This window comes from Electrophorus electricus, chromosome 2 (assembly GCF_041902795.1).
Source record: "Electrophorus electricus isolate QZ-2024a chromosome 2, ASM4190279v1, whole genome shotgun sequence".
Classification (NCBI taxonomy): Eukaryota; Metazoa; Chordata; class Actinopteri; order Gymnotiformes; family Gymnotidae; genus Electrophorus; species Electrophorus electricus.
In genome coordinates this window covers 29,838,238-29,862,166 of record NC_137498.1, presented here as the reverse complement: position 1 = coordinate 29,862,166, position 23,929 = coordinate 29,838,238, and the positions used below count along the sequence as shown (strand labels likewise).

At 39.7% G+C, this 23,929-nt stretch overlaps 1 protein-coding gene across 1 annotated transcript in view; it reads right to left on the bottom strand.

Moving 5' to 3' along the window:
* kcnh8 (potassium voltage-gated channel, subfamily H (eag-related), member 8) overlaps positions 1 to 23,929 on the bottom strand; it is a 47,837-nt gene that overhangs the window by 19,765 nt on the left and 4,143 nt on the right. Inside the window, exons 2-11 of the mRNA XM_081706134.1 lie at positions 19,141 to 19,374; positions 18,061 to 18,192; positions 16,285 to 16,427; positions 15,372 to 15,606; positions 14,939 to 15,102; positions 10,787 to 10,795; positions 7,362 to 7,569; positions 5,081 to 5,290; positions 3,464 to 3,663; positions 1,797 to 2,046 (exon numbers count right to left, since the gene is read on the bottom strand). Of these exons, the coding sequence (XP_081562260.1) occupies positions 1,797 to 2,046; positions 3,464 to 3,663; positions 5,081 to 5,290; positions 7,362 to 7,569; positions 10,787 to 10,795; positions 14,939 to 15,102; positions 15,372 to 15,606; positions 16,285 to 16,427; positions 18,061 to 18,192; positions 19,141 to 19,374 (1,785 nt within the window). The remainder of the gene's footprint in view (positions 1 to 1,796; positions 2,047 to 3,463; positions 3,664 to 5,080; positions 5,291 to 7,361; positions 7,570 to 10,786; positions 10,796 to 14,938; positions 15,103 to 15,371; positions 15,607 to 16,284; positions 16,428 to 18,060; positions 18,193 to 19,140; positions 19,375 to 23,929) is intronic.

The window sequence follows — 23,929 nt, the reverse complement described above, 5'->3', positions numbered from 1 at the left end:
TACATCTATTAATTGAATTGTTTCATACTTAAAAAAAACAGCTGATACTTCTGCATTTGATAAATATAGAAAATAAAATATTTATCAATAATGAAGTGAATAATAAATATGCAGTCTATGGTATGTGATATCCACCAACATTATAGGAATGATATCCATTAACATCAGAGTGATATCTACTAACATTATAGGAGTAATATCTACTAACATTCTAGGCGTGATATCCACCAGCATTATAGGAGTGATATCCACCAACATTATAAGAGTGACACCCATTAACATTATAGGAGTGGTATCCATTAACACTGTAGGAGTTATATCCACTAGCTTTCTGTACTGTTAAAGTCAAAAGATAGTGAAAAGTCAGATTACTTCATAATTTATAATGATAGTGATGAGTCTGTTTGGATTACATTTTTTACCTATTGCTTTCTTAATTAATAAATGACATATACATCCAAACAACCACAGATAAAAGGGCAGCATCTGGCTACAAAAACCCATTATTATGTTTGACTAATGTGTTTAGCAGCTCTTGAGCCAACATACATGTAAATGGTTGAATGACGTCAATTAAAGAGACGCATTAGTTGCTGCATTCAAAACAATCACACACCCCTGATATGAGAAGGTATTGCCTATTACATCTTTGAGTAAACAACTGCAAGAAGTGTGGATAGTTTTGTATGTGGTTTTTGGGATGAGGTTTGTGTGTTATGTTAATGATTGACTGAAGTTAATGGTTTTAAAATAATAAATATAAGAAGAATGATTTGAAGATAATTTTAAAAAAATAAGCTGCTATCCTAACAGTCCTTTTTTTACAGGTCTATGTATGATACATTCTTGTATGCCACTGGTTCCTCCTCTAGTTCCACCTCTATCCCACAACCTCCCCCACTTTAAAATTCATGGCCATTCAGGAACAGATTACACAGCTCATTAGCTTCACCATACCACAAACATAAAGGTCAAAGTTATTTTTTTATATAGAAATCACTCCTCTTACACTAAAGCTGCTAAAGGCTGTCTGCTCCAAATCATGATGATCCCTCGGTCATGGGGCTATAGTTTACTGATCAGCTTGCAAAACCACATCATAGACGTGTTCTGCTCTGTACCACTCAGCTCCTTTCAGAACACATCACAGCTGTCTTTAATTTTTTGGTCACTGATTCCCCAGTTATCCCTCATGAAGTTGCCCGAGCCTTCTCCTGAGTATCAAACATTTTTTCCCACAGACTTGGTGTTCTGTCTTTGCCTGATCTCCATTTTCTGTTTTTCACTTCTCTGTTTGGATTTGCCCCTGGGCCACTGTGTGCTCATCACGGACCCTCACTTCAAGTGTATCTGTCCCATTTGCTATAAAAGACTATTTTGCACTTGCATCCTGGCTATTTGTCATTTCTCACAGTTATGTGGGGTTATTTGTTGGTTTACTTTCTCTGTTTTGTAAGTCCTCGACTCTCAAGTAGCTCCTGCTGTTTGCCAGATTGTAAATAAGAATGTTCTTAATGATTTGCCTGGTTAAAAAAAAAAGGTTTAATTAATAGTAAATAACTAAACAGAGACTATGGACACCCACCCCTGGGCAGCTAGTGCTTCCCGATGAGCAGGGTATTCAAATGTCATATATTTTCTTTTAGATTTTTTTATAGAAAATATTTTTTACTATTTAACATATATATTTTACTTGCATATGATTGGCCAAGCATTTATTAGTGTACTTATATGTGATTATGTTTTAATGTTTGTCCATGTGCATAATGGCATGTAGGTCCACAAGGATAACTGACCGAGAATAGCGAGCACCATGCCATCTTTGAGCACCTCCATGGAGCCAGAGCAGACAAAGAACAGGGCCTGGAGGGCATCGCCCTGCCGCAGCAGGTACTCTCCTGGGGCACAGAACGAGGTCTTGATGTGCAATGACAGCGAGCGCAGGCAGCCCCGGCTTAGAGACGAGAACACTGCCAGCTCCAGAATCTCCTTATTCAGGTGCATTGCAATGTCTGAGCGCAACTCATCAGGAAAGTCTTTCAAGAGCTGCAACACAGGAAGGAAACAGCATGGAGATTGAGAGAAACATGTATGGAGCATTCAATGTTTTAATGTTAATTTAGTTCTAGTGTAAAATGACTAATCAATTCAATTTACTTTGTAACTTGAATGAGAGAGTGTGAGAGAGACACAGAGAGAGAATCACAGAGAGAAACACAGAGAGCAGTTACCATATCAAGATGATATTCATAAATAATAACAACATGAAACTTGTACTGCAGAGTAACATGCAGCCTATCTAGCAGCTCTGTGATTACACAGCATAAATCTGCACTTGTCTATTATCTCCTTCCCACAGATGGAGATGCAACAATCCTTTTCCCCCTCAGATTACCAGCAGGTGCTCTGATCCTTTCTTACGTTTCCATTTCATTTTTGTGTAAGGTTAGGGTTACAGGTTAAGGTTTGAGGCTAAGGTTAGGGATCAAGGTTCTGGTTCGGGATTAGAGTTAGGGGTTAGGGTTTGGTGTTAGTGTTTGGGGTTTGGGTTAGGGATTAGTGTTAGAGGTTAGGGTTTGAGTTTAGCATTAAGGCTTGGGGTTAAGGGTTAGGATTATACGTAACACTGGTTCTCTACTTTGTTCTCTCACTGCCCTTCATCCCTCCCTCTTCTCATTCACGTTTCCATCCTTCATTCCGCCTGAGTGACATCTATAACTCAATCATCCACGAGCAGCACACTTATGTCTCTCTCGCCCATTCTCTCGCCCATTCTATCAGCCTCTCCCTCACCTGCTCTCTCGCCTGCTCTCTCACCCTCCCTCTCACCTGTACTTATCGTCATCCAGAGCATCTATTATTCATAACTTTGTGATTTAGCCTGGTGTATTCCAGCTCCTTTCCCCCTACTCCTCTTGCTACTGGAGTAGAGTGTCTGGGCTCAAGGACACACTGCAGAAAGTCTCTCTGTTATGCCACTCTCTCTCCATGTCATGGACCTGTTTCTTTTTTCCTGTTCAACTGTCTGTAATAATTTGTGTAACCTGTCAAAGAGTACTAGTTACTAGTCATTAATGTCAGTTTAAAATATAAGTGATGTTGATTTTGTTGGGTCCTTTTCTGGAACAGAAGAATGACCATTATGTATCTGTATAAATAAAGAATATAATTAGAAGAATTATTAATATCATAAGAATGATTAACAACAAAAATAATATTAATAAAAATTATTATTACTATACCTATTGACTACATTGAATAAAAAATAAAGCAAGAGTAAAAGTTCTCTTGCTAGTGTAACTAAGGATACAGCATAAATGCATAAATGCATAAATGTATAGCAGAAATGTTTTGCAGAAAGACTAATTTCAAGCCATGGTACTGCCCACAGGTATACCTCTAGGATATCTTCAGGCATTAAGTTGCATACAGTCACATACCCTCAGCCAGGATTTGGGTTTACCTCATTGGAGTCGATGCCATTGTTGACTGACCAGGTAGTCTGGAAGTACTCCAGCATGCGCTGCTTCAGGGCCTGGGGAAGGTGGTGCACTCTGATGAAGTCCTTCAGGTCTTTAGTGCGTGTGTGGTATGATGACCAGCGAGAGTACATGCGCTGAATGATGGCCGTCACGTTGCCAAAAACTAGAGCGTGCATGAGGGCTGTGGGAACCACACACATTTGAATACATGATTACATTCAGCACAATCTCACAATTATATTCACAATTATATCTGCACAATTATATTCAGCACAGACGCACAGTTACATTCAGCACACACATTCATATGCACAATTACATTAAGCACACGTGCATGATTACATGGAGCCAATTACATTCAGCATGCACACACACACACACACACACTTAACTTACATTTAGCACAGATGCACAATTACATTCAGCCCACACACACTCATGTGCACAATTACATTCAGCACACGTGCATGATTACATGCACGTGTACAATTACATTCAGTAGACACATGCACACTTACGACTGCAGAGAGCACATACACGCACACACAATTACATTCTGTACATTCAGCAAATTCATGCACATGAGCTTCATTAAAAGACAAACATATTTTGGTCTATTCCATTTTTTCTACTGTTGATTTTTAGTAATATAATAACAGTTTATCTCAGTGAGTCTAATACATATATTAACAATCTCTGTTATTAAGATCCAGGATTTATTACTTGGTTATTTGACATTCTGTCACAGAACGCTCGCCTCCCCTGAGTCATGTGGTTTGGCCTGCCACGTGCAGTGGGAGGCAGTTTTGTTTGTAACCACACCTGCGCACACCTGCACCTTGTTTGTCTAAATTTATATAAACCCATGTCAAAGTGTGCAGGGTGTTGGTTATTGTAGACGTAATGTATGGATGTTTCATGTTAATGTAAAATGTACTCTTGTTTCTTGTATCTGTCTAACGTTAACCATTTCATGTTCCTCGTGTGTGAATCTTGTGAGTGCCGTTAGTGTTCTATGTTAATAAATGTAGTCTGTGCGTCCTGCCCCTCGCCCTGCGGCACTCGGGCCACAATACGTTACACATTCTCCCAGTTATTTTATGTTCTCTGATCATCGTCACATGACTGGTGTACAGAGTAAGCTAAGGGTGCCCAACCTTTAACCCCCTTTTCCATTCCATCAAGGTAATTAGGAACATTAAAACTTTGAAGTCAGGTGTGTGATTTTTGGCACAACTAGTACCTATGGAGCGGTAGATGTAGGAGCTGGGGACCAAAAAGCCACCCTGTCCTATGTAAAACACAGATATGTAGCTGGTGTTTGATTGCAGGTGAAAATTGCATTGTAGGAGAAAAAGTGTTTGTCTGCATTGTGTGTATGTACAGTACACCAATTTTACTGGTGGATAGACAGGAGTGGGACATGACTGCCTTCTGGATAAGGGTGACATTTCAGAGAAAATGCCCGTAGATTACTACAATGACCTAACTTTGACCCATCTGCCACAGTAAAAACACAAAAACACATGCACACACGTACACCCACACATACACACACACACACACACACACACACACGCACACATATGTTTCTTCACCTCCAATGAGCATGGTGCAGATGGAGAAGATCTTCTCGGCATCTGTGTTGGCAGAAACATTACCAAAGCCAACACTGGTGAGGCTGCTGAGGGTGAAGTAGAGGGAGGCGATGTAGACACTTCGCAGAGACGGGCCGCCACCGACAGCCGAGCCATTGGCCACTCCGCCGTACGGGGACTCCAGACGCTTACCCAGCTCATGTAGCCAGCCTACAGAAAGTAGCAGTGAGATAGCACTCAGGACACTCAGGATGCTCAGCATGACCAGAAAGGGCAAAACAGGGCTAGTGCTGGATGAGAGGAAGATTACATAGCTGACACTCTTAGCATTCCTCTGACACCTGGGAGCTGTATCATTTAAAACTTTGCTGTGAGCAAATAGTCTGCATATTGTGTAAATGTAACATTTATCAAATCAATTTTAACTGTTGTGAAATACACAGTCATTCGATGTGAAATAATTCTGAAAATAAATGCTATACATTGTGCTTGGCAAAGTCGATATTTAAATGACATTAGTCATTAAATGCTATACTTGTTTTAAAAATAAATACGGTTAGAGCAGGAGATGAGACTGAGGTTGGAGGTTAGATAAGTTTAGACTAAGTAACATACAGTGGTTAATATTTAGGCTGGATCGTGGTGTTATTTCCCCTGCAAGATGTGATTTTGATCCACAGTAATACAGCTATTCCCACATTTTAGACCACTTTATACCAGAACTAAGACAGGACTCTGGCTGATTATTGCATTTATCTCTGCCAACGCACTTTGTACACTTCTCCATAAGTGTAGCTCTTTTGTGTCCTTTTAAGCACCACATCAGAGAAATGTCAAATAATGGCAACAGTCCCCCCTCTATAACAGAGTGGGTAACACTGCTATGACCCACACTGCAGAATTCTCAGGTCCTTCTGAACATGAGCACTGGATGTGATCATTCAAAACTGGGGAATTCTGCTGTGCTGGCACTTAGGAGCTAGCCAGGCCTTTCCACATGGATACAGCACTTGCTCGTTTCTAGCAGAGCACCGCAGTTACACTGTAACACAACTTCTCATTAATTGGCTGCCCATGTTCTACCTGTTCCTGTTCACTTGCCCGCACACACAATTTCCAGACCGCTGTTGCTATAGTAACTACCCTCTGGAGAGGGCCTGCGGGTGGTGGCAGAGCAGGGTAAGGAGTGGAGCTGTGTGCCTCAGTACTGAAGGTAGTGTGACAGGCCCCTTTCCCAGCTGCCAGCACCACTCCTGACCACAGCCCTGAGTACTGAGCCCAATTATAGTTCAAAGGGGGAGTGTAGGGCTCTAACAAATGCTGTTCCATGGCTGGTCCTCTGAGGGCATCCTGAGTCTGTCCTGTCCTGCTTCTATGCGCTCCCTCTGTCTCCCTCCTATTTTTCATGTCCCCACATCACAGTGTCATACCTTATCTTGTACCTCTACAACCATGCTGTCATTTATCATATCATTATCATTCTTTTTCTCCTTTTTTATTGCGTTTTCTCTCTTTCTTAAGAATGTACTGAATTAACTCCAGGGGCTGTTGAGTGTACTTGGCAGAGTGGATATTTAAATGACAGTTATTCAGAGTTGATTCAATTTACAGGAGGGGTAAAATCCATTGTGCCCAGGTTCACATTGTCAAATCAAGCTTTTCATGTCACTCCATATTTATTGTTGTATGATCACTAAGTTCTCAATAATCATAATTCGGATCATCTGAATTCAGATCATCAGAATTCCAGTGATAGTAATCTTGCTCACAGTAATCTTGCTCACACTTATTTTTAGAATGTTTAGTTATTTTGTACCTGTCACTCAATGACCAGGCTAATCATTTTCATGCTTCTTCAGCCTTTTGTTCTGTATGTCTTTAAGACTTCAATTTTAATTCAGTTTAGAAATTCAGGTCCAGACCCCAGTGAGAAAGCCGCGGGTGGTAGTGACAGGGATGAATGAAAGAATCATCAGAGAAGCTGAAACCCAAAAGGGAATCAATCCTCCTCTAGTCAGCTCTGAATGATGAAGTTAAAGTCACAGATGAAGTTTACATTAGTGGCAGAATAAACTGAATCATAAAGGCAGATGACTACAATGTTGTCCGGTGTAGGACATCTGTCTACAGGTTATGTTTGTTACAACATAAGAATTGAAGGTGTTGGGGCAGGCCTGGATATTAGTGCATGTGTGTGTTTAAGTCTGTATCAGTGCTTCTTTGTACTTGTTTGGTCTCACCTATATCCCAGGGTTCAGGGTGAGTGTTAAGAGTTTCTTACCTATATCCCAGGAGGTGTGTGCATTGTGGTCCATCTCCTTCTTGCCAATGATGTACCAGATACAGGCCATCCAGTGTGCCAGTAGGGCAAACATGGACATAAGCAGGGTGAGCACGACTGTGCTGTGCTGGGAGTAGCGGTCCATCTTCTGCAGCAGGCGGAGTAGGCGGAGCAAACGCACAGTCTTTAACAGGTGCACCACCGACACCTGCCACACAGAGATGGGCCGTTAAAGGAGAATGAATCAACTTTTCACAATATTCTACCTTAGTAAAGTATAAGTGAGTAAGCACGTGCAGACAGAAAATATGATTCATACTGGGTAAGTTCAATGCTTCTTTCTTAGTCACTTGCAATTATAGTACAGTTATAAGATGATGGGAGAGTGTATGTTACTCAAGTAATAATCATTTCAATTTTGTTCAGTTTAAAAACATAAGTGAGGACAATGCTGAAGGCTTTGGGCGCTTAGGGAAACTCATTCCAAGGTCAAATTTGCATGCTACATCAACTCCAGCATCTACCTCGCTTTTTACCACTCACAAAGGCCTAAGGGCTACAGCAGGACAGCCACTGACAGAATGAAGCCAAGTAAACAACCTGTCCAAATGGACCTGGCAGCCTCTAAGTACAATGCTTATCCTTAAATACAATACTTTTGCCTAAGTACAAGGATTACTTCTAACTAAAAAGCTTTCTTCTAAGCACAATGCTTACCTCTAAGTACAGTACTTTTAAATTCAATTTACAGTTCACAACTGGAGATGTGATAATATAAGTAATTGAGGTTTATATATGTAATTAACCAGTGTAAGTTACCAGCATGTATATACGTTATGTAACCATATAGGGCAGCGGTAGCTCAGTGCAACAGAGCAAAAAAAAGGGAACAGGCAAGGAGAGTAATCCAATGATTCAGGCAGTAAACCGATACACAAGAACACTAAATGATAATCTACAGCTCAGAAACATAAGTGAGACACAAATGAGACTTCACAAAGACACACAGAAACAAGACGGCTTATATATTGAAACATATTATGGAAAATGACATAGGTGTGACATCAGGAGACTGGGGATGCATAGGAAGGGTAACATAGTTCACTGTGGACAGTGTCCTAGCAGAAGCCGTGGCAGGGTGGCAGATAAAGCTTCACACTTTTGGAAAAAAAATAGCTAATTTCATATTTTTCAACCAAAGGTTATGTCCGGTTTTACTGCGTCACTTTACAGTATTCCTATATTACGTACTTGAGTACTATTTGTAGCATGACAGACACTACCCAGGTGCTTGCAGATATGAACGAACCTGCTTGTTTTGTTAATAGTGGGATAATACAGAGCCATGGTTGTTGTCCAGGTGAGTAACCAGTGCAGATAAATGGGGCAGGCAAACAGTGAAACAAGACAACAGTCCAAGTTCCAAAACCAATAGAAGCAGTCAAATCAAGTGACCAAACCAGATAGGGCAAATGCAAAACTGACAACCAAGAAACAAAACAGGATGGTACACAGGTAAACCAGAAACAGCTTGGTATGCATGCACTAGACAGGGCAATATTTTTGCAATGTAGACATGTAAACAGTTTATATAGGTATGATTAAGAACATGTGAGTTCATTCAATTATCAGGAGGCATGGAACAAAGGAGAGAGAAGGCCAGAGGAAGATAGGCTCCCCCTTTGATTCTTGGTTCCTCTCAAGGTTTCTTCCTTATGCTCTAAGGAATATTTCCTTGCCACTGTCACCCTCGGCTCACAAGCCTTGCTCACTGGAGGCTTGGACACAGATATTTGTAAGCTGCTTTGTGACAACAACTGTTGTAAAAAAAAAATTGCTATATAAATACATTTTATTGACTTGAGGTCTGTGATTAGTGGATCTGGGTGGACTGACTGATGACAGGTGGATGCTGGGAGATATAGTCCAAGGCTGTCTGTGTGGAAGCAGACACCAAGGTCAGGAGGTGATAACATTCATTGAGCAGAGACCTCCAAATCTACACCCTCCTTTATCTCTTTTCTAAAGTCTGATTTCGCTCCCAGAGTGGTTAGACTGAATGCCTGAGTTGCAATTCAAAGAGGAAATAGAAGAGGTTGTGATGAAACATCTGCAAGCAAAAAAAACTCAGCACTTTTCCTCTAAAGGCTTTCATGCTGAAAGAACTTGAACTCTAGAGGAGTGTAAAGGCCTTGGGTGTGTCATTAAGCATGACTCATTTAAATAATGTTAACTCAATATTAGGCTTTATTAGGAGTCAAAATCCTCACAACAGGAGGAGCAAATTGCTGGACTTTCCAGACAAAATACTGAACTAATCAAAGAGTGTTAAGAGCAGGAAACATCTGTTTGAAATGCTCAGAAAACATATGAGAGGCTCCAGAAGTCACTAAAAGGCTCCAGAAGTCATTAAAACAGAAACTCGCTGACTCTGGGCAAGACAGGGACTGCCTTAAGGCTAAATTAAGATAACAGCCCCATCCTCCACTTTCAAAGTAGATCAACAGCTCCGGCCTCCACCTTCAAAGTACTTTGCCCTGCCGCTCCTGCACATCTTATTGCAATCAGTAAATTTGTAGAAAATTTAGAAATATCTTTGTTGGTGTTCATACAGGGGAACAGGATGTTTCTTTTCTGATTGATACAGGAGCTCAAATCACTATTTTATCAAAGGAAAGTTGTGCAGCCTTAGAAGGGTTGTTTACAGACAAATGTTCTTGCTAAGGGTAGGGGTAACACTGGTGTTTTTCTCACTTGAGTTGATCCAGCTGAAATATGCCTAGGACCTAAAATGATTTCATGGCATTTTTTGTGGGGAACATTGGTGGTTGCTGACTCATCGATTGTTTTTAATGGCATACCTGAAACTCCCAGCTACTTTTCTGTCATTGACATGTCTAATGATTTTTTATCTTTTCCATGATCCCTTAGAGACAACACTGACTTAAAATCACTGTTGGAGATGAGCAGAGTGGACCAGATTACTACAAGGTTTTCACAAAACCCCAACTGTTTATCACTAGGTAATCAGGCAGCATCTCTCTCAGGCTGGATATCTTATATTTCTTTGTTACCTTCCAGTACATTGATGATGTGCTTTTTAAGCAGTGAAGACCAGTATACACATGAAAAAGATTTAAGGGCACATTTGTATCTCTTGGTGACAAAAGGTAGCAAGGCTAGCAAGCCACAAGGCTAGAATTGTAAAAGCTCCGCTATGCTGTGATTGAGTGCAAAATTCGGGACCGTGAGATACTCAGGGCTCTATTTTTCCTGCTAGAAGCTCCATGTCATGGCTGCCCTCCTCTGGCTTTGTGATTTCTATGGCAATGTCCTGCCATGTCTTCTTTTGTTTTGTTTTCTTGTCTAGCCATGTGCTTTCTGTTTGTTTTGGTTCTGTGCCCCGCTTTTGTCAGGCCTTCCACCTGTCTTTGCTTTGTTGTCCTGCCCCTGTGTAATCTGCCCCAGGTGTCTCCTGTTAGTATTTTAATTAGTTAATTTCCTTGAGGGGCTCAATAAAGTCTTCTTATTTTGTGTATGTAAGCCTTATTGTTTCTCCAGTCTTGTGACTGGTCATTGTTCTGTTAAACATTTCATGTGCTGAGTTTTATGTCAGTGTTTCTTATGTTCTTGCTTTGCTTTCATCTTTAATGATCCCCTGGTTTCTTTGTTCGGTGTTTAGACATCGTGTTCTTTAGTTTGTTAATTATGAATTCCAGTTCTGTTTCTATGACTGATTCCTCTGGCTTTTCAACCATGAAAACCTGTATGACACAGATTATGGAATTGCATTTTATAAACATAGCTCTTCTCAGCATTTGCATCCTGCCTCTATACCCTCTAATTGTTACAATGTCATTTCCTGCTACAGTTCACAAACTGCAAGCCTTTTTGGGTCTCTGTAAATACTGTAGGCCCTCAATTGATTCCTATGCTGCTATTTTACAACTACAGTAGGATCTGCTTAAAGGTAACCCTTGTCAATATGACCACATCACACACTCTAATGCAGCACAGGCTGCTTTTGAACAGCTGAAATCAGCCTGGGTGTCTGCACTGGTTCTAGGCATTTGTGACCCTGTCAAACACTGTCTTTGTGCATGAAGACTCTGGATTCATGACTTCCTGTTTGATGCAGGATCATAGCACATTTTTTCATCCTGTATCTTGTCACTCAGCTAAGTGGGGGACTGCAGTGTGTGATATGGGCTCTTCTTTATAAGCAGTGTAGGTCATTTATTTTGCTGTTTTTGCTTTTGCCTCTTAAACCTTAAAGCAGTCAGAGACAAATGCCCCCTCTCAGTGTCCACACTGCTTAACTATGTACATATTCTGTCACTCACAGCCTCTAGATGGGCCAACTGGCTTGCTGTTTTAACCACTTAATCCCAATGTTGTGATTAAAAAAAACACCCATGAACAACCTCTCCTCCTTTATGAAGTCAGTGTATTTATCATATGACGAAGGCAATGTGCAAGGCAGGACATAAGGGCGAGCCGAGATTTAGAAGATGAGGTTGAGAAGATAAGGATTAGAAGGCATTTCATTAACAGATGACAAACACAGAAACCACAGTCACAAACTGGGAACAAAACAGAGACCAAACTGGGGAACAAAAACATAAAATTAAATTAAAGGAGCCATGAGAACATGGCAAACCAATTATTCGAAATATACAGGCAACTTACATGCACAAAAACGGGAAGATGAAAACAACAGCCAACAGTCAGAACAGGAGAACACAAGACCTAAATACACAGGTGAATTAAGAGAAAACAAGACTCAGGTGAAGACAACAATGGGCCAAGATACTGAAAACAAGAGACCAGGGTGGAAACTGAACAAACAAACAAAGCGCATGTGGAGCATGTCACCATGGGAACCACAAGGCCAGAGGAAGGGAAACCATGACAATACCCTGACAATATTCCTCTGATTTGTCTATCAACACTAAAGAGTCAGGGTAAATATCACTTTGTTCTTCTGTACATATGTGTGCTGATGAACGATAGAGCTTTGCTAAGGTAAAGTGGAACTACTAGACTAGCTCTCTGTCAACCACAACGCAAAATAATATCCAGTCATCTTTTAAATAATCAGAACAAAAATTACTGTATAGCCACTAGGGCATAGATTTATGAAATACTGCTGTAGTAACTGCTTACTGTTTACAGCAGCTGGAGCAAATCCAGACTACACTACATTATACTACACACCATTAGGATCAGATAACACTGCCAAACCTATCTCTAAAATTGAGACAGTAAGTGACCATATCAAATGTAAACTCTCAAATTAGCTATACTACATTATGGATGTCAGCAGTTAACAGCGTCTCACTAACACACACAACCCAACACCCACCCACCCACCCACACACCCCATCAGCTTGTGTAGCCTTAGGCTGAGTCTGTAAATAACACTCATTATTTAGTCTATTATTATAATAACAAGTCCACTTTCAAAGAGAGCCTGTGTTCTCATATCCCTCCAGCATTAAATAATAATTCCTACAGCATAACACAAATCATCCTTCATCTAACAATCAAATATTAATAAGAGAATATAGGAGGACATGGGTCTGAAGCTCTTTAGCTTTGAGAACATTAGTGTTATTAACAGAGCAGTAAGGTCAGTCATGGCCCCTGGTTCAGCAATTATCAAAAAGACTGTGTTCTTATTGTATTAACAATAGTGAATTTATTTATTATATCTATTTTAGTCTGAAACTATTATTGAGATTCATATATAGTAAATATCAATCCATGTAGCACAGGTGGAGAAGTCACTGGAGAGGAAAGAGGATAAGGAGGAGAAAGAATGAGAGTGGTGAAAATATCAGTCCTTAAAGGGGAATTAGTGAGAAGAATGAGACAGAGGGGGAATTTAACCGAGAGCAGACATTTATATACACTGTGTGAGTGTGCTTAAGTGTGTGTGTGTGTTGTGCAGCTGAAGAGCAGTCGCAGAGTGCTTATCAGGGGACCAGAGGGTGAAATCTGTAATTGGTGAAGATAGGAAGGAACATCCCAGAGATCACCAAGGTTCATGTTACAAGCACCAGGATCACAATGCTTTTTCTTTCTTTTTTCTCTCTCTCTCTCTTTCTCCCTCCCTCTCCCTCACACACCTCTCTCTCCCTCCCTCATTCTCTTTTCTATCTCTCTTAATAAGCCACAGTGGAGCTCTATTCATGTTTGATGTCCTTTTACCTCACAGTGGGTTCATCACCCTGTGTGTGTGTGTGTGTGTGTGTGTGTGTGTGTGTGTGTATACGTGTGTGTGCACACAAGTAGTACTGATTGATTTGGCTAGCAAGATCTAACTGAAATCTCTAGTTTTCCTCTCAATTAAAAACCAATGCTCTGTGATCCCAGCAACTGCCCACGTCAACCAATCTTTTAGTCTGTTGCAACCCTCCCTTAGCAAAAATTCTCAAAACACACTCATTAAAAGTTTTACCTCCATGAAGCCAGTAGCCAGAGATGTAACAGATAACTCATCTTGAGTCTCTCTTAGATAACAGGGCATACCTAAATTTTTCTGAGAGGTTTGTAAAATTTTAATAATACACAGATGCAGTGCAACCCTTTAATATTATATTAAATACATGAAGAGGGTTAAAAATATTTTGTATTTTGCCGCGGTTTGTATACAGATTAATTATATACACTATAATCTCTTAAATACCATGTAATGAGTCTTTTATAAATGTTTTTCTCTTGGCTAAATCTTAAAAACAGAGATAAACAGTGTCAGGTTTTTTTCTGCATACAATATCACTAACCAAAATATAAAATATTCATATCTGCTTGGCAAAATTTTAAGGTACTTCTAGATTTATGTTCCATATCATTTAGATGGTGGAGTTTTAAGTCCCTTAATACATTGCAACCAAATGATACTCAACATGATCCTACTGGAGTAATTAATCAAAACACCTGCAGTCTGGTAATGTTGTTATCTCTGGCACTCCTACTGCAGGTTTAGATTGAATGTGTTAAGCTGGGTTCACACTGTGAGATAATCAGCCTAATTTTGCTGTCCTGTGCCAAATTGCTCATCATATATGATTATCTTTAGTTGTGAGTTAAGATCCGTGTACACAAAATGCACAGTGTGACATATTTCGCAGCGGCCGGTATAGTGCCTCTATAACTAAATCAAAATTGCAGTGTGTCCTCTCCTAAGAGGCTCATCTACAAGATACCAATGAAATGTCATTGGGTGACGTGAAACTCATGGGACAATGAAACGACGTCATTGGGTGGTGTGAAACTCATGGGGCAATGAGAGGTCATTACTGGGTGACATGAAACTCATGGGACAATAAGAGGACGTCTTCGGGTTACATGAAATTCCCATTGATGACATATGCTTTCATCTCACATCTATTGTTACAGAATCTTTATTATACAGTGTGACTTTAACAACACACAATATAGCACAGTCAGAAATGCAATTCTACCAAAGTTTTATTGGCATCATCACATACTGTGTGACTTGTACCAGCCTTATAAGACCACTGAAATCACACAGTGTAATAAAATAACAAGAGCATGAAATCTTTGCCCACACTCACCACACTGACATTAAAGGCATAGAGGAGGTCAAAGGGCAGTGCAGCCACCAGGTCAATGATGAACCAGGTGGTCATGTAGTGAATGCAGATTTGGCGTGCATCAAAGATCACCTGGCCCGACTTGCTCACATATGTGGTGCGGAAGCTGAACACGATGTCTGCAATGAGTCAGAAATAGCACTGAGTCAGCACATTCAGACGCCAGAGGATCTCAGCAGATTCTAAGTGATATCTCTTTATACTCTCTGGTGTACAGGGCCTTTGTGAAGATTTCAAGTCAGCAACTATGCAGTAATTATGTGAAAAGGCTTAGTGGTTTGATAAACTAATCAACGCTTGAACTATAGCCTGAAAGACATAGGAGGAATTATGAATATTTTTCAGATACTGAGCAGCAGATGAGGTCACATTTCAAGACTGAGCTCACCAATGATGAAGAGGATCTCCACAGCAATGTCACTGACAGTTGTGCTGCGTGTCAGGTCCTCATCACCAATAAAGCAGACGTTGTATGGCACAGTGATGGCTACGTAGAATGTAGCCAACAGGATTAACCAATCCCAGCCAGCCTTGAATGTGCTGAAGTGGAGGAGGATGAACTTCGACTTTTTGGCATCTGCAACTTTGTACTCTGGCAGTGCAGGTGTATCACCAAACACATTCTGATACCAAGATGACAAAGAGGAAACAAGTGTAGGGTTACACACTAAGAACCTCAGGGGCACTGAAAGGATGTGTTTTTCAGAGATGTTTACAGATGTTTCACAACATCAGTTTTACTTTCCCTTCCTGAAATTTCTGTTTCCCTTTCATCCAAGTGTGCTGTGTGGAGCTGTTGTACAGGTGGTTTTGATAACATCTCACTTTTTGCCATTAGCTTCCTGTTTTGTTTTGGGTTTTTTTTCATTCCTTTTATTTTTTAATATAAATGAGTTTATGAACTTCCAAAAACTCAGTGTGTGTGCACCTTGCAGATAATCTGACTGCTCTCTGGAGGGTTAGGGTTAGCCCAACTCACTTTACCTAAAATACTCACATATTTATCTTTAATACAAATGTTCCTGTCTGTGCATTCACCCAGGGTAAACAGTTAAGGATGAAGGCAATTAACTTTAGGTTTAGAAACAGTTCATTTTAAACCTCTACATGTACATTAACTGTTAAAATGAACTGTAATTTGACAGCATGAGTGTGGAGGGAATTTTAACTGTGTATGACTGCAGTATTCTTACTGGAAGGCTGTAAAGATAATTCCAGTGTATATTACAGCAAAAATAAAAACAAGGCTAAAAACAACACTCATTCTGTCATGCATGTTCTTTTTCACTCACTTCTCTCACCTTGTTGAGTTTGATTTTACTCTGCTTCTGTCTGTTGTGGAGGTGTCCTGAGATGTGGTAGAGGACAGTGCCAGCACGCAGGTGGGCAGAGCCAAATTGAGATCTGCCCCTGACCCTGCCCCTGACCCGCCCACGATGGCACTCTGGAGAAGGGCATATGCATGGAAAACAGAAATACGTACAGTCCTGTAAGGACACCCGACCTCCCACTCTCAAGCCGACCAATACACAGAGGAAGAAGTGCATTACATTAACTCAAATAAATCACTTTCCATTGTTTACTTTATCCATGTCCCACACATTTATATAGTCCCTTTTCAGTCTACATCTTCAAACACTGCCCAGCACCAGAATGGCCATCTTTACCCTAAATCTTGTTTCATAAATAAGAAGTTTGTTTTGAATGAAGGTTTACATAAATGTGATGCTGCTGAGGTATTACATAAGAAGGCTCGACATTTCCAATATAAAGGGACCTTTATGTAAGGTGTTCGGAGCATTATTTAACACATTATGCCCCCCACATTCATCCTCCTGAACTTTGCAATCACAAATGTGCATTGAATAGAAATAATTCACTTGTAATTCTGAAAGTAATTTAGTTGCTTTTATGATGCAAAAGGAAAGCTGCTCTTGCTGTTTCATACAAATAGCCAATAAGAGGCCAGGGTCATTTTACCTAGAATTTACTCTCCATGGCTTATTTCAGCTTGTACTGACCCCCATCAGTGGATGCAGAACTATGACAATTATGGACACTACAGAAATTCTTTCTACACCTGACCTGCTTAACCTGAACCTTGAGCCTAAGGCCATTCCAAAATGCTGGACATAAAGCTAATCACCAGCATGACAAAGCAATTCAGTAATGAAAAGGAAGGAACTTGAAATTTACATTGTTTACATTGTAGTTGTAGTGCTGCATGTGTGTGCCCTATGTGTCTATAGCTAGAATGAGAAGAGAGAGGAAGACAGCCTATCTGACATCATCAGTAGCCGGAGGCCCTGTTATACTATGTACCAAAAGAATCCCAAAGAGAAAGGAGATTAGAGATGGCAAGTAAGCTAAACAAAAAAGGTAGGGGGTGATGGTGGTAAGGGTTATTAGCAGTGGGTGAAGATCATTCCAAACTATGAGCTTGAGCAGAGGAGGGAGGCAGAAAGACATCCATAACAGACTGCAGTCATCTTAGAGCCCTGCAGTACAGTGCTAATAATAGACCAAGCCCACCCCCAATTTCACATAGCAGGACATAAAATAGGACATACAACAGGACATAGACAGACAAGAACATAGACAAAGCATGACAGAACAGGACATAGAGCAGGACGTACAGGACATAGAGCATTACATAGACAGAGCAGGACATACAAAGAAAAGATAATGATATCCATAATGCAGAAGTGTCTTGGAGTGGGGCAGAAGAGAAAGTGGTGATATGAAAAGAGGTACAGACAAAAACAGGTGAGAGTAACACTTGAGCAATAAGACAGAGTCGGGTGATCTTGGGATTTCCTATACAGTGTCCTTTCCAAAAAGACTCAAGGCCAATACTGATCTGTGTCACCATGGCGGAGAAGGTGTTTCCCCTTCACTAACAACTCCCTTAAACATGCACTACCCCCTACCTCCAAACACCTTTACAAATCTTTGCACACTACCATGCAGAGATTAGTTACACACATATTCACGGATGCAAGCACACACACACACGCACGCACACATGCACGCACACACACATGCACACACACATGCACACACACACACTCACTAACCTTCCTTCTTCTCTTCAAAAATAGCTTTGGCCTTGGTGTCTGTAATGTCTTTGAATGAAGCTAGAAATAGAACAACATCTCCTTTCTCATTCTTAATGGGTACAATGTCCAGCAGACACCAGAACACACAACCTATAATGGAGAAGAAGAATATAACATAGCACACACACACACACACAAACACACACATGCACACACACACACAACATGATGATCATTTAAAAGTAAATCACTGGCCATGAAATCCCAACAGTACTCAAAGTAAAAAACAAAAATGAAGAAATCCATCACTAGGGAACTTTTATTATAGTAAGAACAAGGCCATTGCATTAACTGTGCATGTGGGGTGGTGATCTGTGGTTTTGAGTGTCTTTGTGTATGTATGTATATATGTGTGTGTGTGTGTGTGTGTGTGTGTGTGTGTGTGTGTGTGTGTGTGTGTGTGTCTCACTAGCAGCCTCTTACAGGGAGCCTCGGGGGGAATTCCATCTGCTCGCTTTCAGCTGCTGTAAAAAGGTTTCCACATCAGAAAGAGCTTCACTATTACCAAGGGCAGAAAGGAGTGATGAAAAACCCTCTTTTAAAAGAGTGTGCCAGGGATGCTCAGTCAAGCAAAAGGTTTCTACACCTTTCCTGCTGATTCTACACCTTTCCTGCTGATATTCTTCTGAAGTTAGGTAAACAAAGTGGGAGAAGAATATAGTATTGGCTGAAAGAATTGATAGGGTCTAAATTATTATCTCTATTAATTATATCTTTAAAAAAATTAAAATAGAGCCTTTTATAGAAATGCTGGGTTCTGAGTACCATTTTATACATGAAAAAGTCCTTAAATGGTCTGTAAGAATTACAGTTCTTTACTGATAAATAATTATAATTTTATGCTAATAAAATTTCTAAATATGAGCTGTGCTGATAGTGTAGTGGTAAATTAATCTATCTAAATAAATAAAAGCCTAACTAAAAAAAACGTGTAAATGTTTGAAAAAAAGAGCTGCATTGGCCTAATAGAATGTCCAGGGCTTATGTAGCCGAATGTGTTTTCAATTGTAAGCAAAACAGTCTAAACGTTTTCCTCACCTGTCTTTTTGTAGAATATTATTTCTTCTTTCAGCTCACTTCGTTCCTCAAGTGCAGAATCCATGTGCAGGATAAGATTCTCACTCGTTTCCAGTCCATACAGGAACTTGCAAGCACAGCTCTGTTGCATGACTTCACTGCGTGCAAAGCCAGTGAGCTCACAGAAACCATCAGAGCAGTACACGATAGGAAATCCCTTTGAGACCTGTGCGTTGGCCAGGATGAAATTGCTGTCTGTGGCAAGAGATAGAAAACATATGCTGCAATATTATATTTCCAAAAAAAAGAATTCTGTCAAATCATTCAATATGTTGAATAGCCTACTGTAGCCTTCTGCTAAGATAAACAGCTCTTTTACATTAACTATCTCACCTGACACTTCCACTTGTATTTTTTTCTTTGCATTCATTGATAAGTACCAGATTGTTTCTCCCTTGAACTAAACCACAACTGAACTTGTTTTGGAGCGGACAAGTTGTCATAGTGATTGCCATAACTCTAAATAATAATTCCAATGTCTTTCTAAAAAAAATAATAACAATTTTAAAAATCTGCACACTTCACTGTGGGAAATAGATTATTTTAAAAAACTACCATAAAAATAATCTCCCATAAACTTCTATGGGTCATAGAATAATAATATCTTAAATACGTTTAAACATGTGTCTCTGAAATCAACTGCACATTGAAGGCTCCAAGGTAAATTATGATTTAATGCTAAAAGAAATTCAGTAAGCAAGTTGGGTAGAGTAGCCAAAAATGGTGCTCAAGTACAAGCATTGTTGCTTTAAAAACAACAATTACTCAAGTAAAAGTAAAAGTACTGCTACTTTAAAATAATATTTACTCAAGTAGAAGTAGAAGTAGTCGTTTAAATTATTGCTTAATTAAAAGTAAAAACATTTGTAGTAAAAAGACTAACAAGTTATTTCACTGGATCACATTTAATAATTAAAATAGAACTGCAAAATTATTGATGTCAGAGGTCAGAACGGAATTGCCAGAATGGTTTGAACTGATAGAAAGGCAACAGTAACTCAAATATCCATTTATTACAACCAAGCTATGCAGAAAAGCATCTCTGAATGCAAAGCACATTGAACCTTGAAGCAGATACAGCAGCAGAAGACCACTCCAGGTGTCAGTCGTGTCAACTAAGGACAGGCAAGTGAGGCTAAAATTCACATGGGTTCACCAAAATTGGACAATGGAAGATTAGAAAAACATTGCTTAGAGAGACAAGTCTTGATTTCTGCTGTGACATTCAGATGATAGCATAAGAATTTGATGTAAACAGCTTGAAAGCATAAATCTATCCTGCCTTGTATCGATTGTTCAACCTGGTAGTGGTGTACTGTTAAGGGGGATATTTTCTTGGCACACTTTGGGCCCCTTATTTCCATTTGAGCATTGTTTACACACCACCACCTGAGTGTTGTTGCTGACCATATCCATCCCTTTATGACTACAGTGCACCCATCATCTGATGGCTACTTCCAGTAGAATAGTGCACCATGTCAAAAGGCTCAAATCATCTCAAGCTCATTTCTTGAACATGAGTTCACTGTACTCAAATGGCCTCCATAGTCACCAGATCTCAATCCAATAGAGCACCTTTGGGATACAGTATAGTGGGAGATTTGCATCATAGATGTGCAGGCAACAAATCTCCAGCAACTGCTTGATGCTCTCATATCAATATGGACCAAGATCTCTGACGAATATTTCCAGCAGCTTGTTGAATCTATGCCACAAAGAATTAGGCAGTTCTGAAAGCAAAAGAAGGTCTAAACCGGTACTAGCAAGGTGTACCTAATAAAGTGGCCAATGAGTGTATATCCAAAACCTGATATCTCTCCAAATTAATTGTAAAAAAAAATTTTTTTTAAAAATTTAAAGTTGTTGCCAACTTCAAACGATATATATCCTCAATTAAGGTATGTATAAATTAATGTCAGATGTGGTACACATTTATTTTAATAATTTATTATTTATATTAATAAAATATAAATTCTTTAACCTTACAACTTAACAGTGATGGGTAGCATGGTGTCATAAGAATATAACCAGAATGTAACATAACAACAACTAGAAGTTAACAAAACAAAAACAAAGTGAACCTATCACACCAAAGGTACTTAACAGCAAGTCTACTACAAAATGAAATCACAGCAAGGGTTACATACAAAGCAAGACACAGGAAAAGAAGTCATCTCAGAGGAAACAAGACACAGCTAAAGACAATGAAGGATATGGATATACACAGCATGAGACCAGAGGATATGCTGGAACAGGACGAAAACAAAAACAAAACCATATGGCACTCAAAGCCATGGGAACTGCAATGCTGAAGCAGGAACATCATGACAGTGTGGGATTTGCTAGCTAGCTGAGTTATGTCAAGTGTTGTAGCTACAAGAGAGTTTTTGTATTAGCTAGATATTGTGCAAATGAGTATAACAAGAGTCACTGTGGAATTGGTGAGTACTTTATGATTAGTATAATTTGTGTGAATAATCTGGATCTCTTGCCTAAGGCTCCCCTTTCATCCCACAGGGGAAATCTTGCCCATTGGCTGTTGACTGTGTCAACCTACTTCCTGTTGACCAGTTGGCTAACTGAAGCAAAACACAGCGACACAGTGGCCCTGTATAGGGATTTCAGTAACCCTGCCACACTTGACAGTCCAGGTCATGGCAATACTGGGAGTTCAATGAAATACACGAAATCTGTACTGAATTAAATTTACTTAAAAATGTCACAGGATGAACATGGATGAATATAGCTGAGGGAACATGCATATTTGACTTTACAAATGTACTGAAGTAAGAATATAAAGTACCCTCTTTAAAAAACTTAGTGTAAATGTAGCAAGTTAATAGCCATTTTTGTTCAGTAATATGGTATTAATAACTTAAAACTCAAACCGCATGTGAAAGGAGGATGGTAATGCATTACATCAGCAACCTCTCCCTGCAAAAAAACAAACAAAAAAAAACAAAACAATGTACTATAAAAACAAGATAAATTGAACAGAGAGCAAAGTGGTGTGGGTTTTGCAGCTTCAACTATTACAGCAGAGGAAATAAAACCATGGTGGTCTCTAAAGCCTGATATTGAATCCTATTTGCACCACAAAGTATACAACATGAATTGGAACTTGGAATGCACAGACCCTTTATGAGGGTGGATGATTCAAGCATCTACTAAATTTGCCATCTATTGGCTGTACATACTAAGCACCAACATGGTTCATTGGACTGGAAATAGAGAAAAAATCTGTGATAATAAGAAAATGCTGTATTCTGCCAATAATCAGCAATATATCCACATGTTGGACTGGGCTTTAGAGTGGCGGCAACATGTGAACTAATTGGCTGGAAACCTGTCAATGATCGTATCATCACAGCCTGCTTTTTCTCAGGCCACATTAAGACCAGTCACTGCATTATCATTAAGCTCAATGGCAATACACACCTGTGAAGTCTGTAATGTGTCAGCAGGTACCACCCAAACTGTAAATTTTTTCCATCAATGTGGCTTTTGGAGGACACCACAAATCCAATATTTTGACCACAGAAGTGCTTTGACAAAGCAAGCTGCCCAGCTTCAACATCATCATTGCCTGCCAACGCCTGTGACTAACTGGGTACATTATCAGAATAGATGACAGCTGTCTCCCAAAGAAGGCGTTACGATGGGCTCTACCACACCTTCATCAGCAAGCTGCAAACCCGCAATGTCATTTGGGACAAAGCTGAAGCCCTCGCTACCAACTGCTCTTGATAGAAAACGCGTGTCATCCAATACCCTATCTAGTGTTGGTGGAAAAGAAGAAAACAAATATAACTTAATTTGTGCATGGATTTTTATTGGTTTGCATCAGAACCTTTTTTGTATTTTAAGATAAATGGAATGTTCCCTTAAACCTGAGTTAGACCTAAAGACCATCACCCAAAAACTGCAATTTTGTCTTCTACTCCTTGGGTGGCATAAAACAAATGAACCTGCTTGCTCCTTTCTGGCTGTTTTTGAACTGCAGCATGACATAACCAGAAAAAGAAAATGCAGTTTCAGCATGATATCAATCCCACACACCCTCTAGTTCAGTGTGGTTTCACTATATAACCAATTTTCTGTTGGATACTTCTAACATTGTTCTGGTGGATGCATCTGGTATTGTTCTACCAATGTGTCAAAAACAGATTAATAACATGGGTCAAATAATTGAACAAGTTAACATGATCATATTGTACAGCATGTATCTTTCAAAAGAGAACTCATCAACAGTTTTGAGAAAAAAATGTTCTTGACTGGATGCCTCATTTAGAGAAGCTGGTTAGACTGAGAGGAGCCCTGTTCAGCAAAAGCAAAGTTCTGATTTTTATTGTTAGACATGCGGTGGAGAATTGGAAGAAATAAGCAATGGGAATGTAAGGAGGAAACAATAAAATCCTAGAAAAAGTGAGTGGCAGAGCAAAAGAAGAAGTGAGGAGGGGGAGAGAAAGGATGGAAAGTAATTCCCCAAACTCTGGCTTGGTCGATGGATGTTAAAGGAAATTGCTTGACAGCCCATCCCAAAGGAAAGTCTATCTATTTATCTCACTCTTTTTATTTCTGTATCTTTTCAGTCCAGGTTATAACCTCCTGACAGCTCTACAGCAGCCAACCAACTCTGTGTGTGTGTGTGTGTGTGTGTGTGTGTGTGTGTGTGTGTGTGTGTGTGTGTGTGTATGTGTGTGTGTGTCTTTGAAACAGAAAACCTATCATTTCAACTACAAAAATCCTT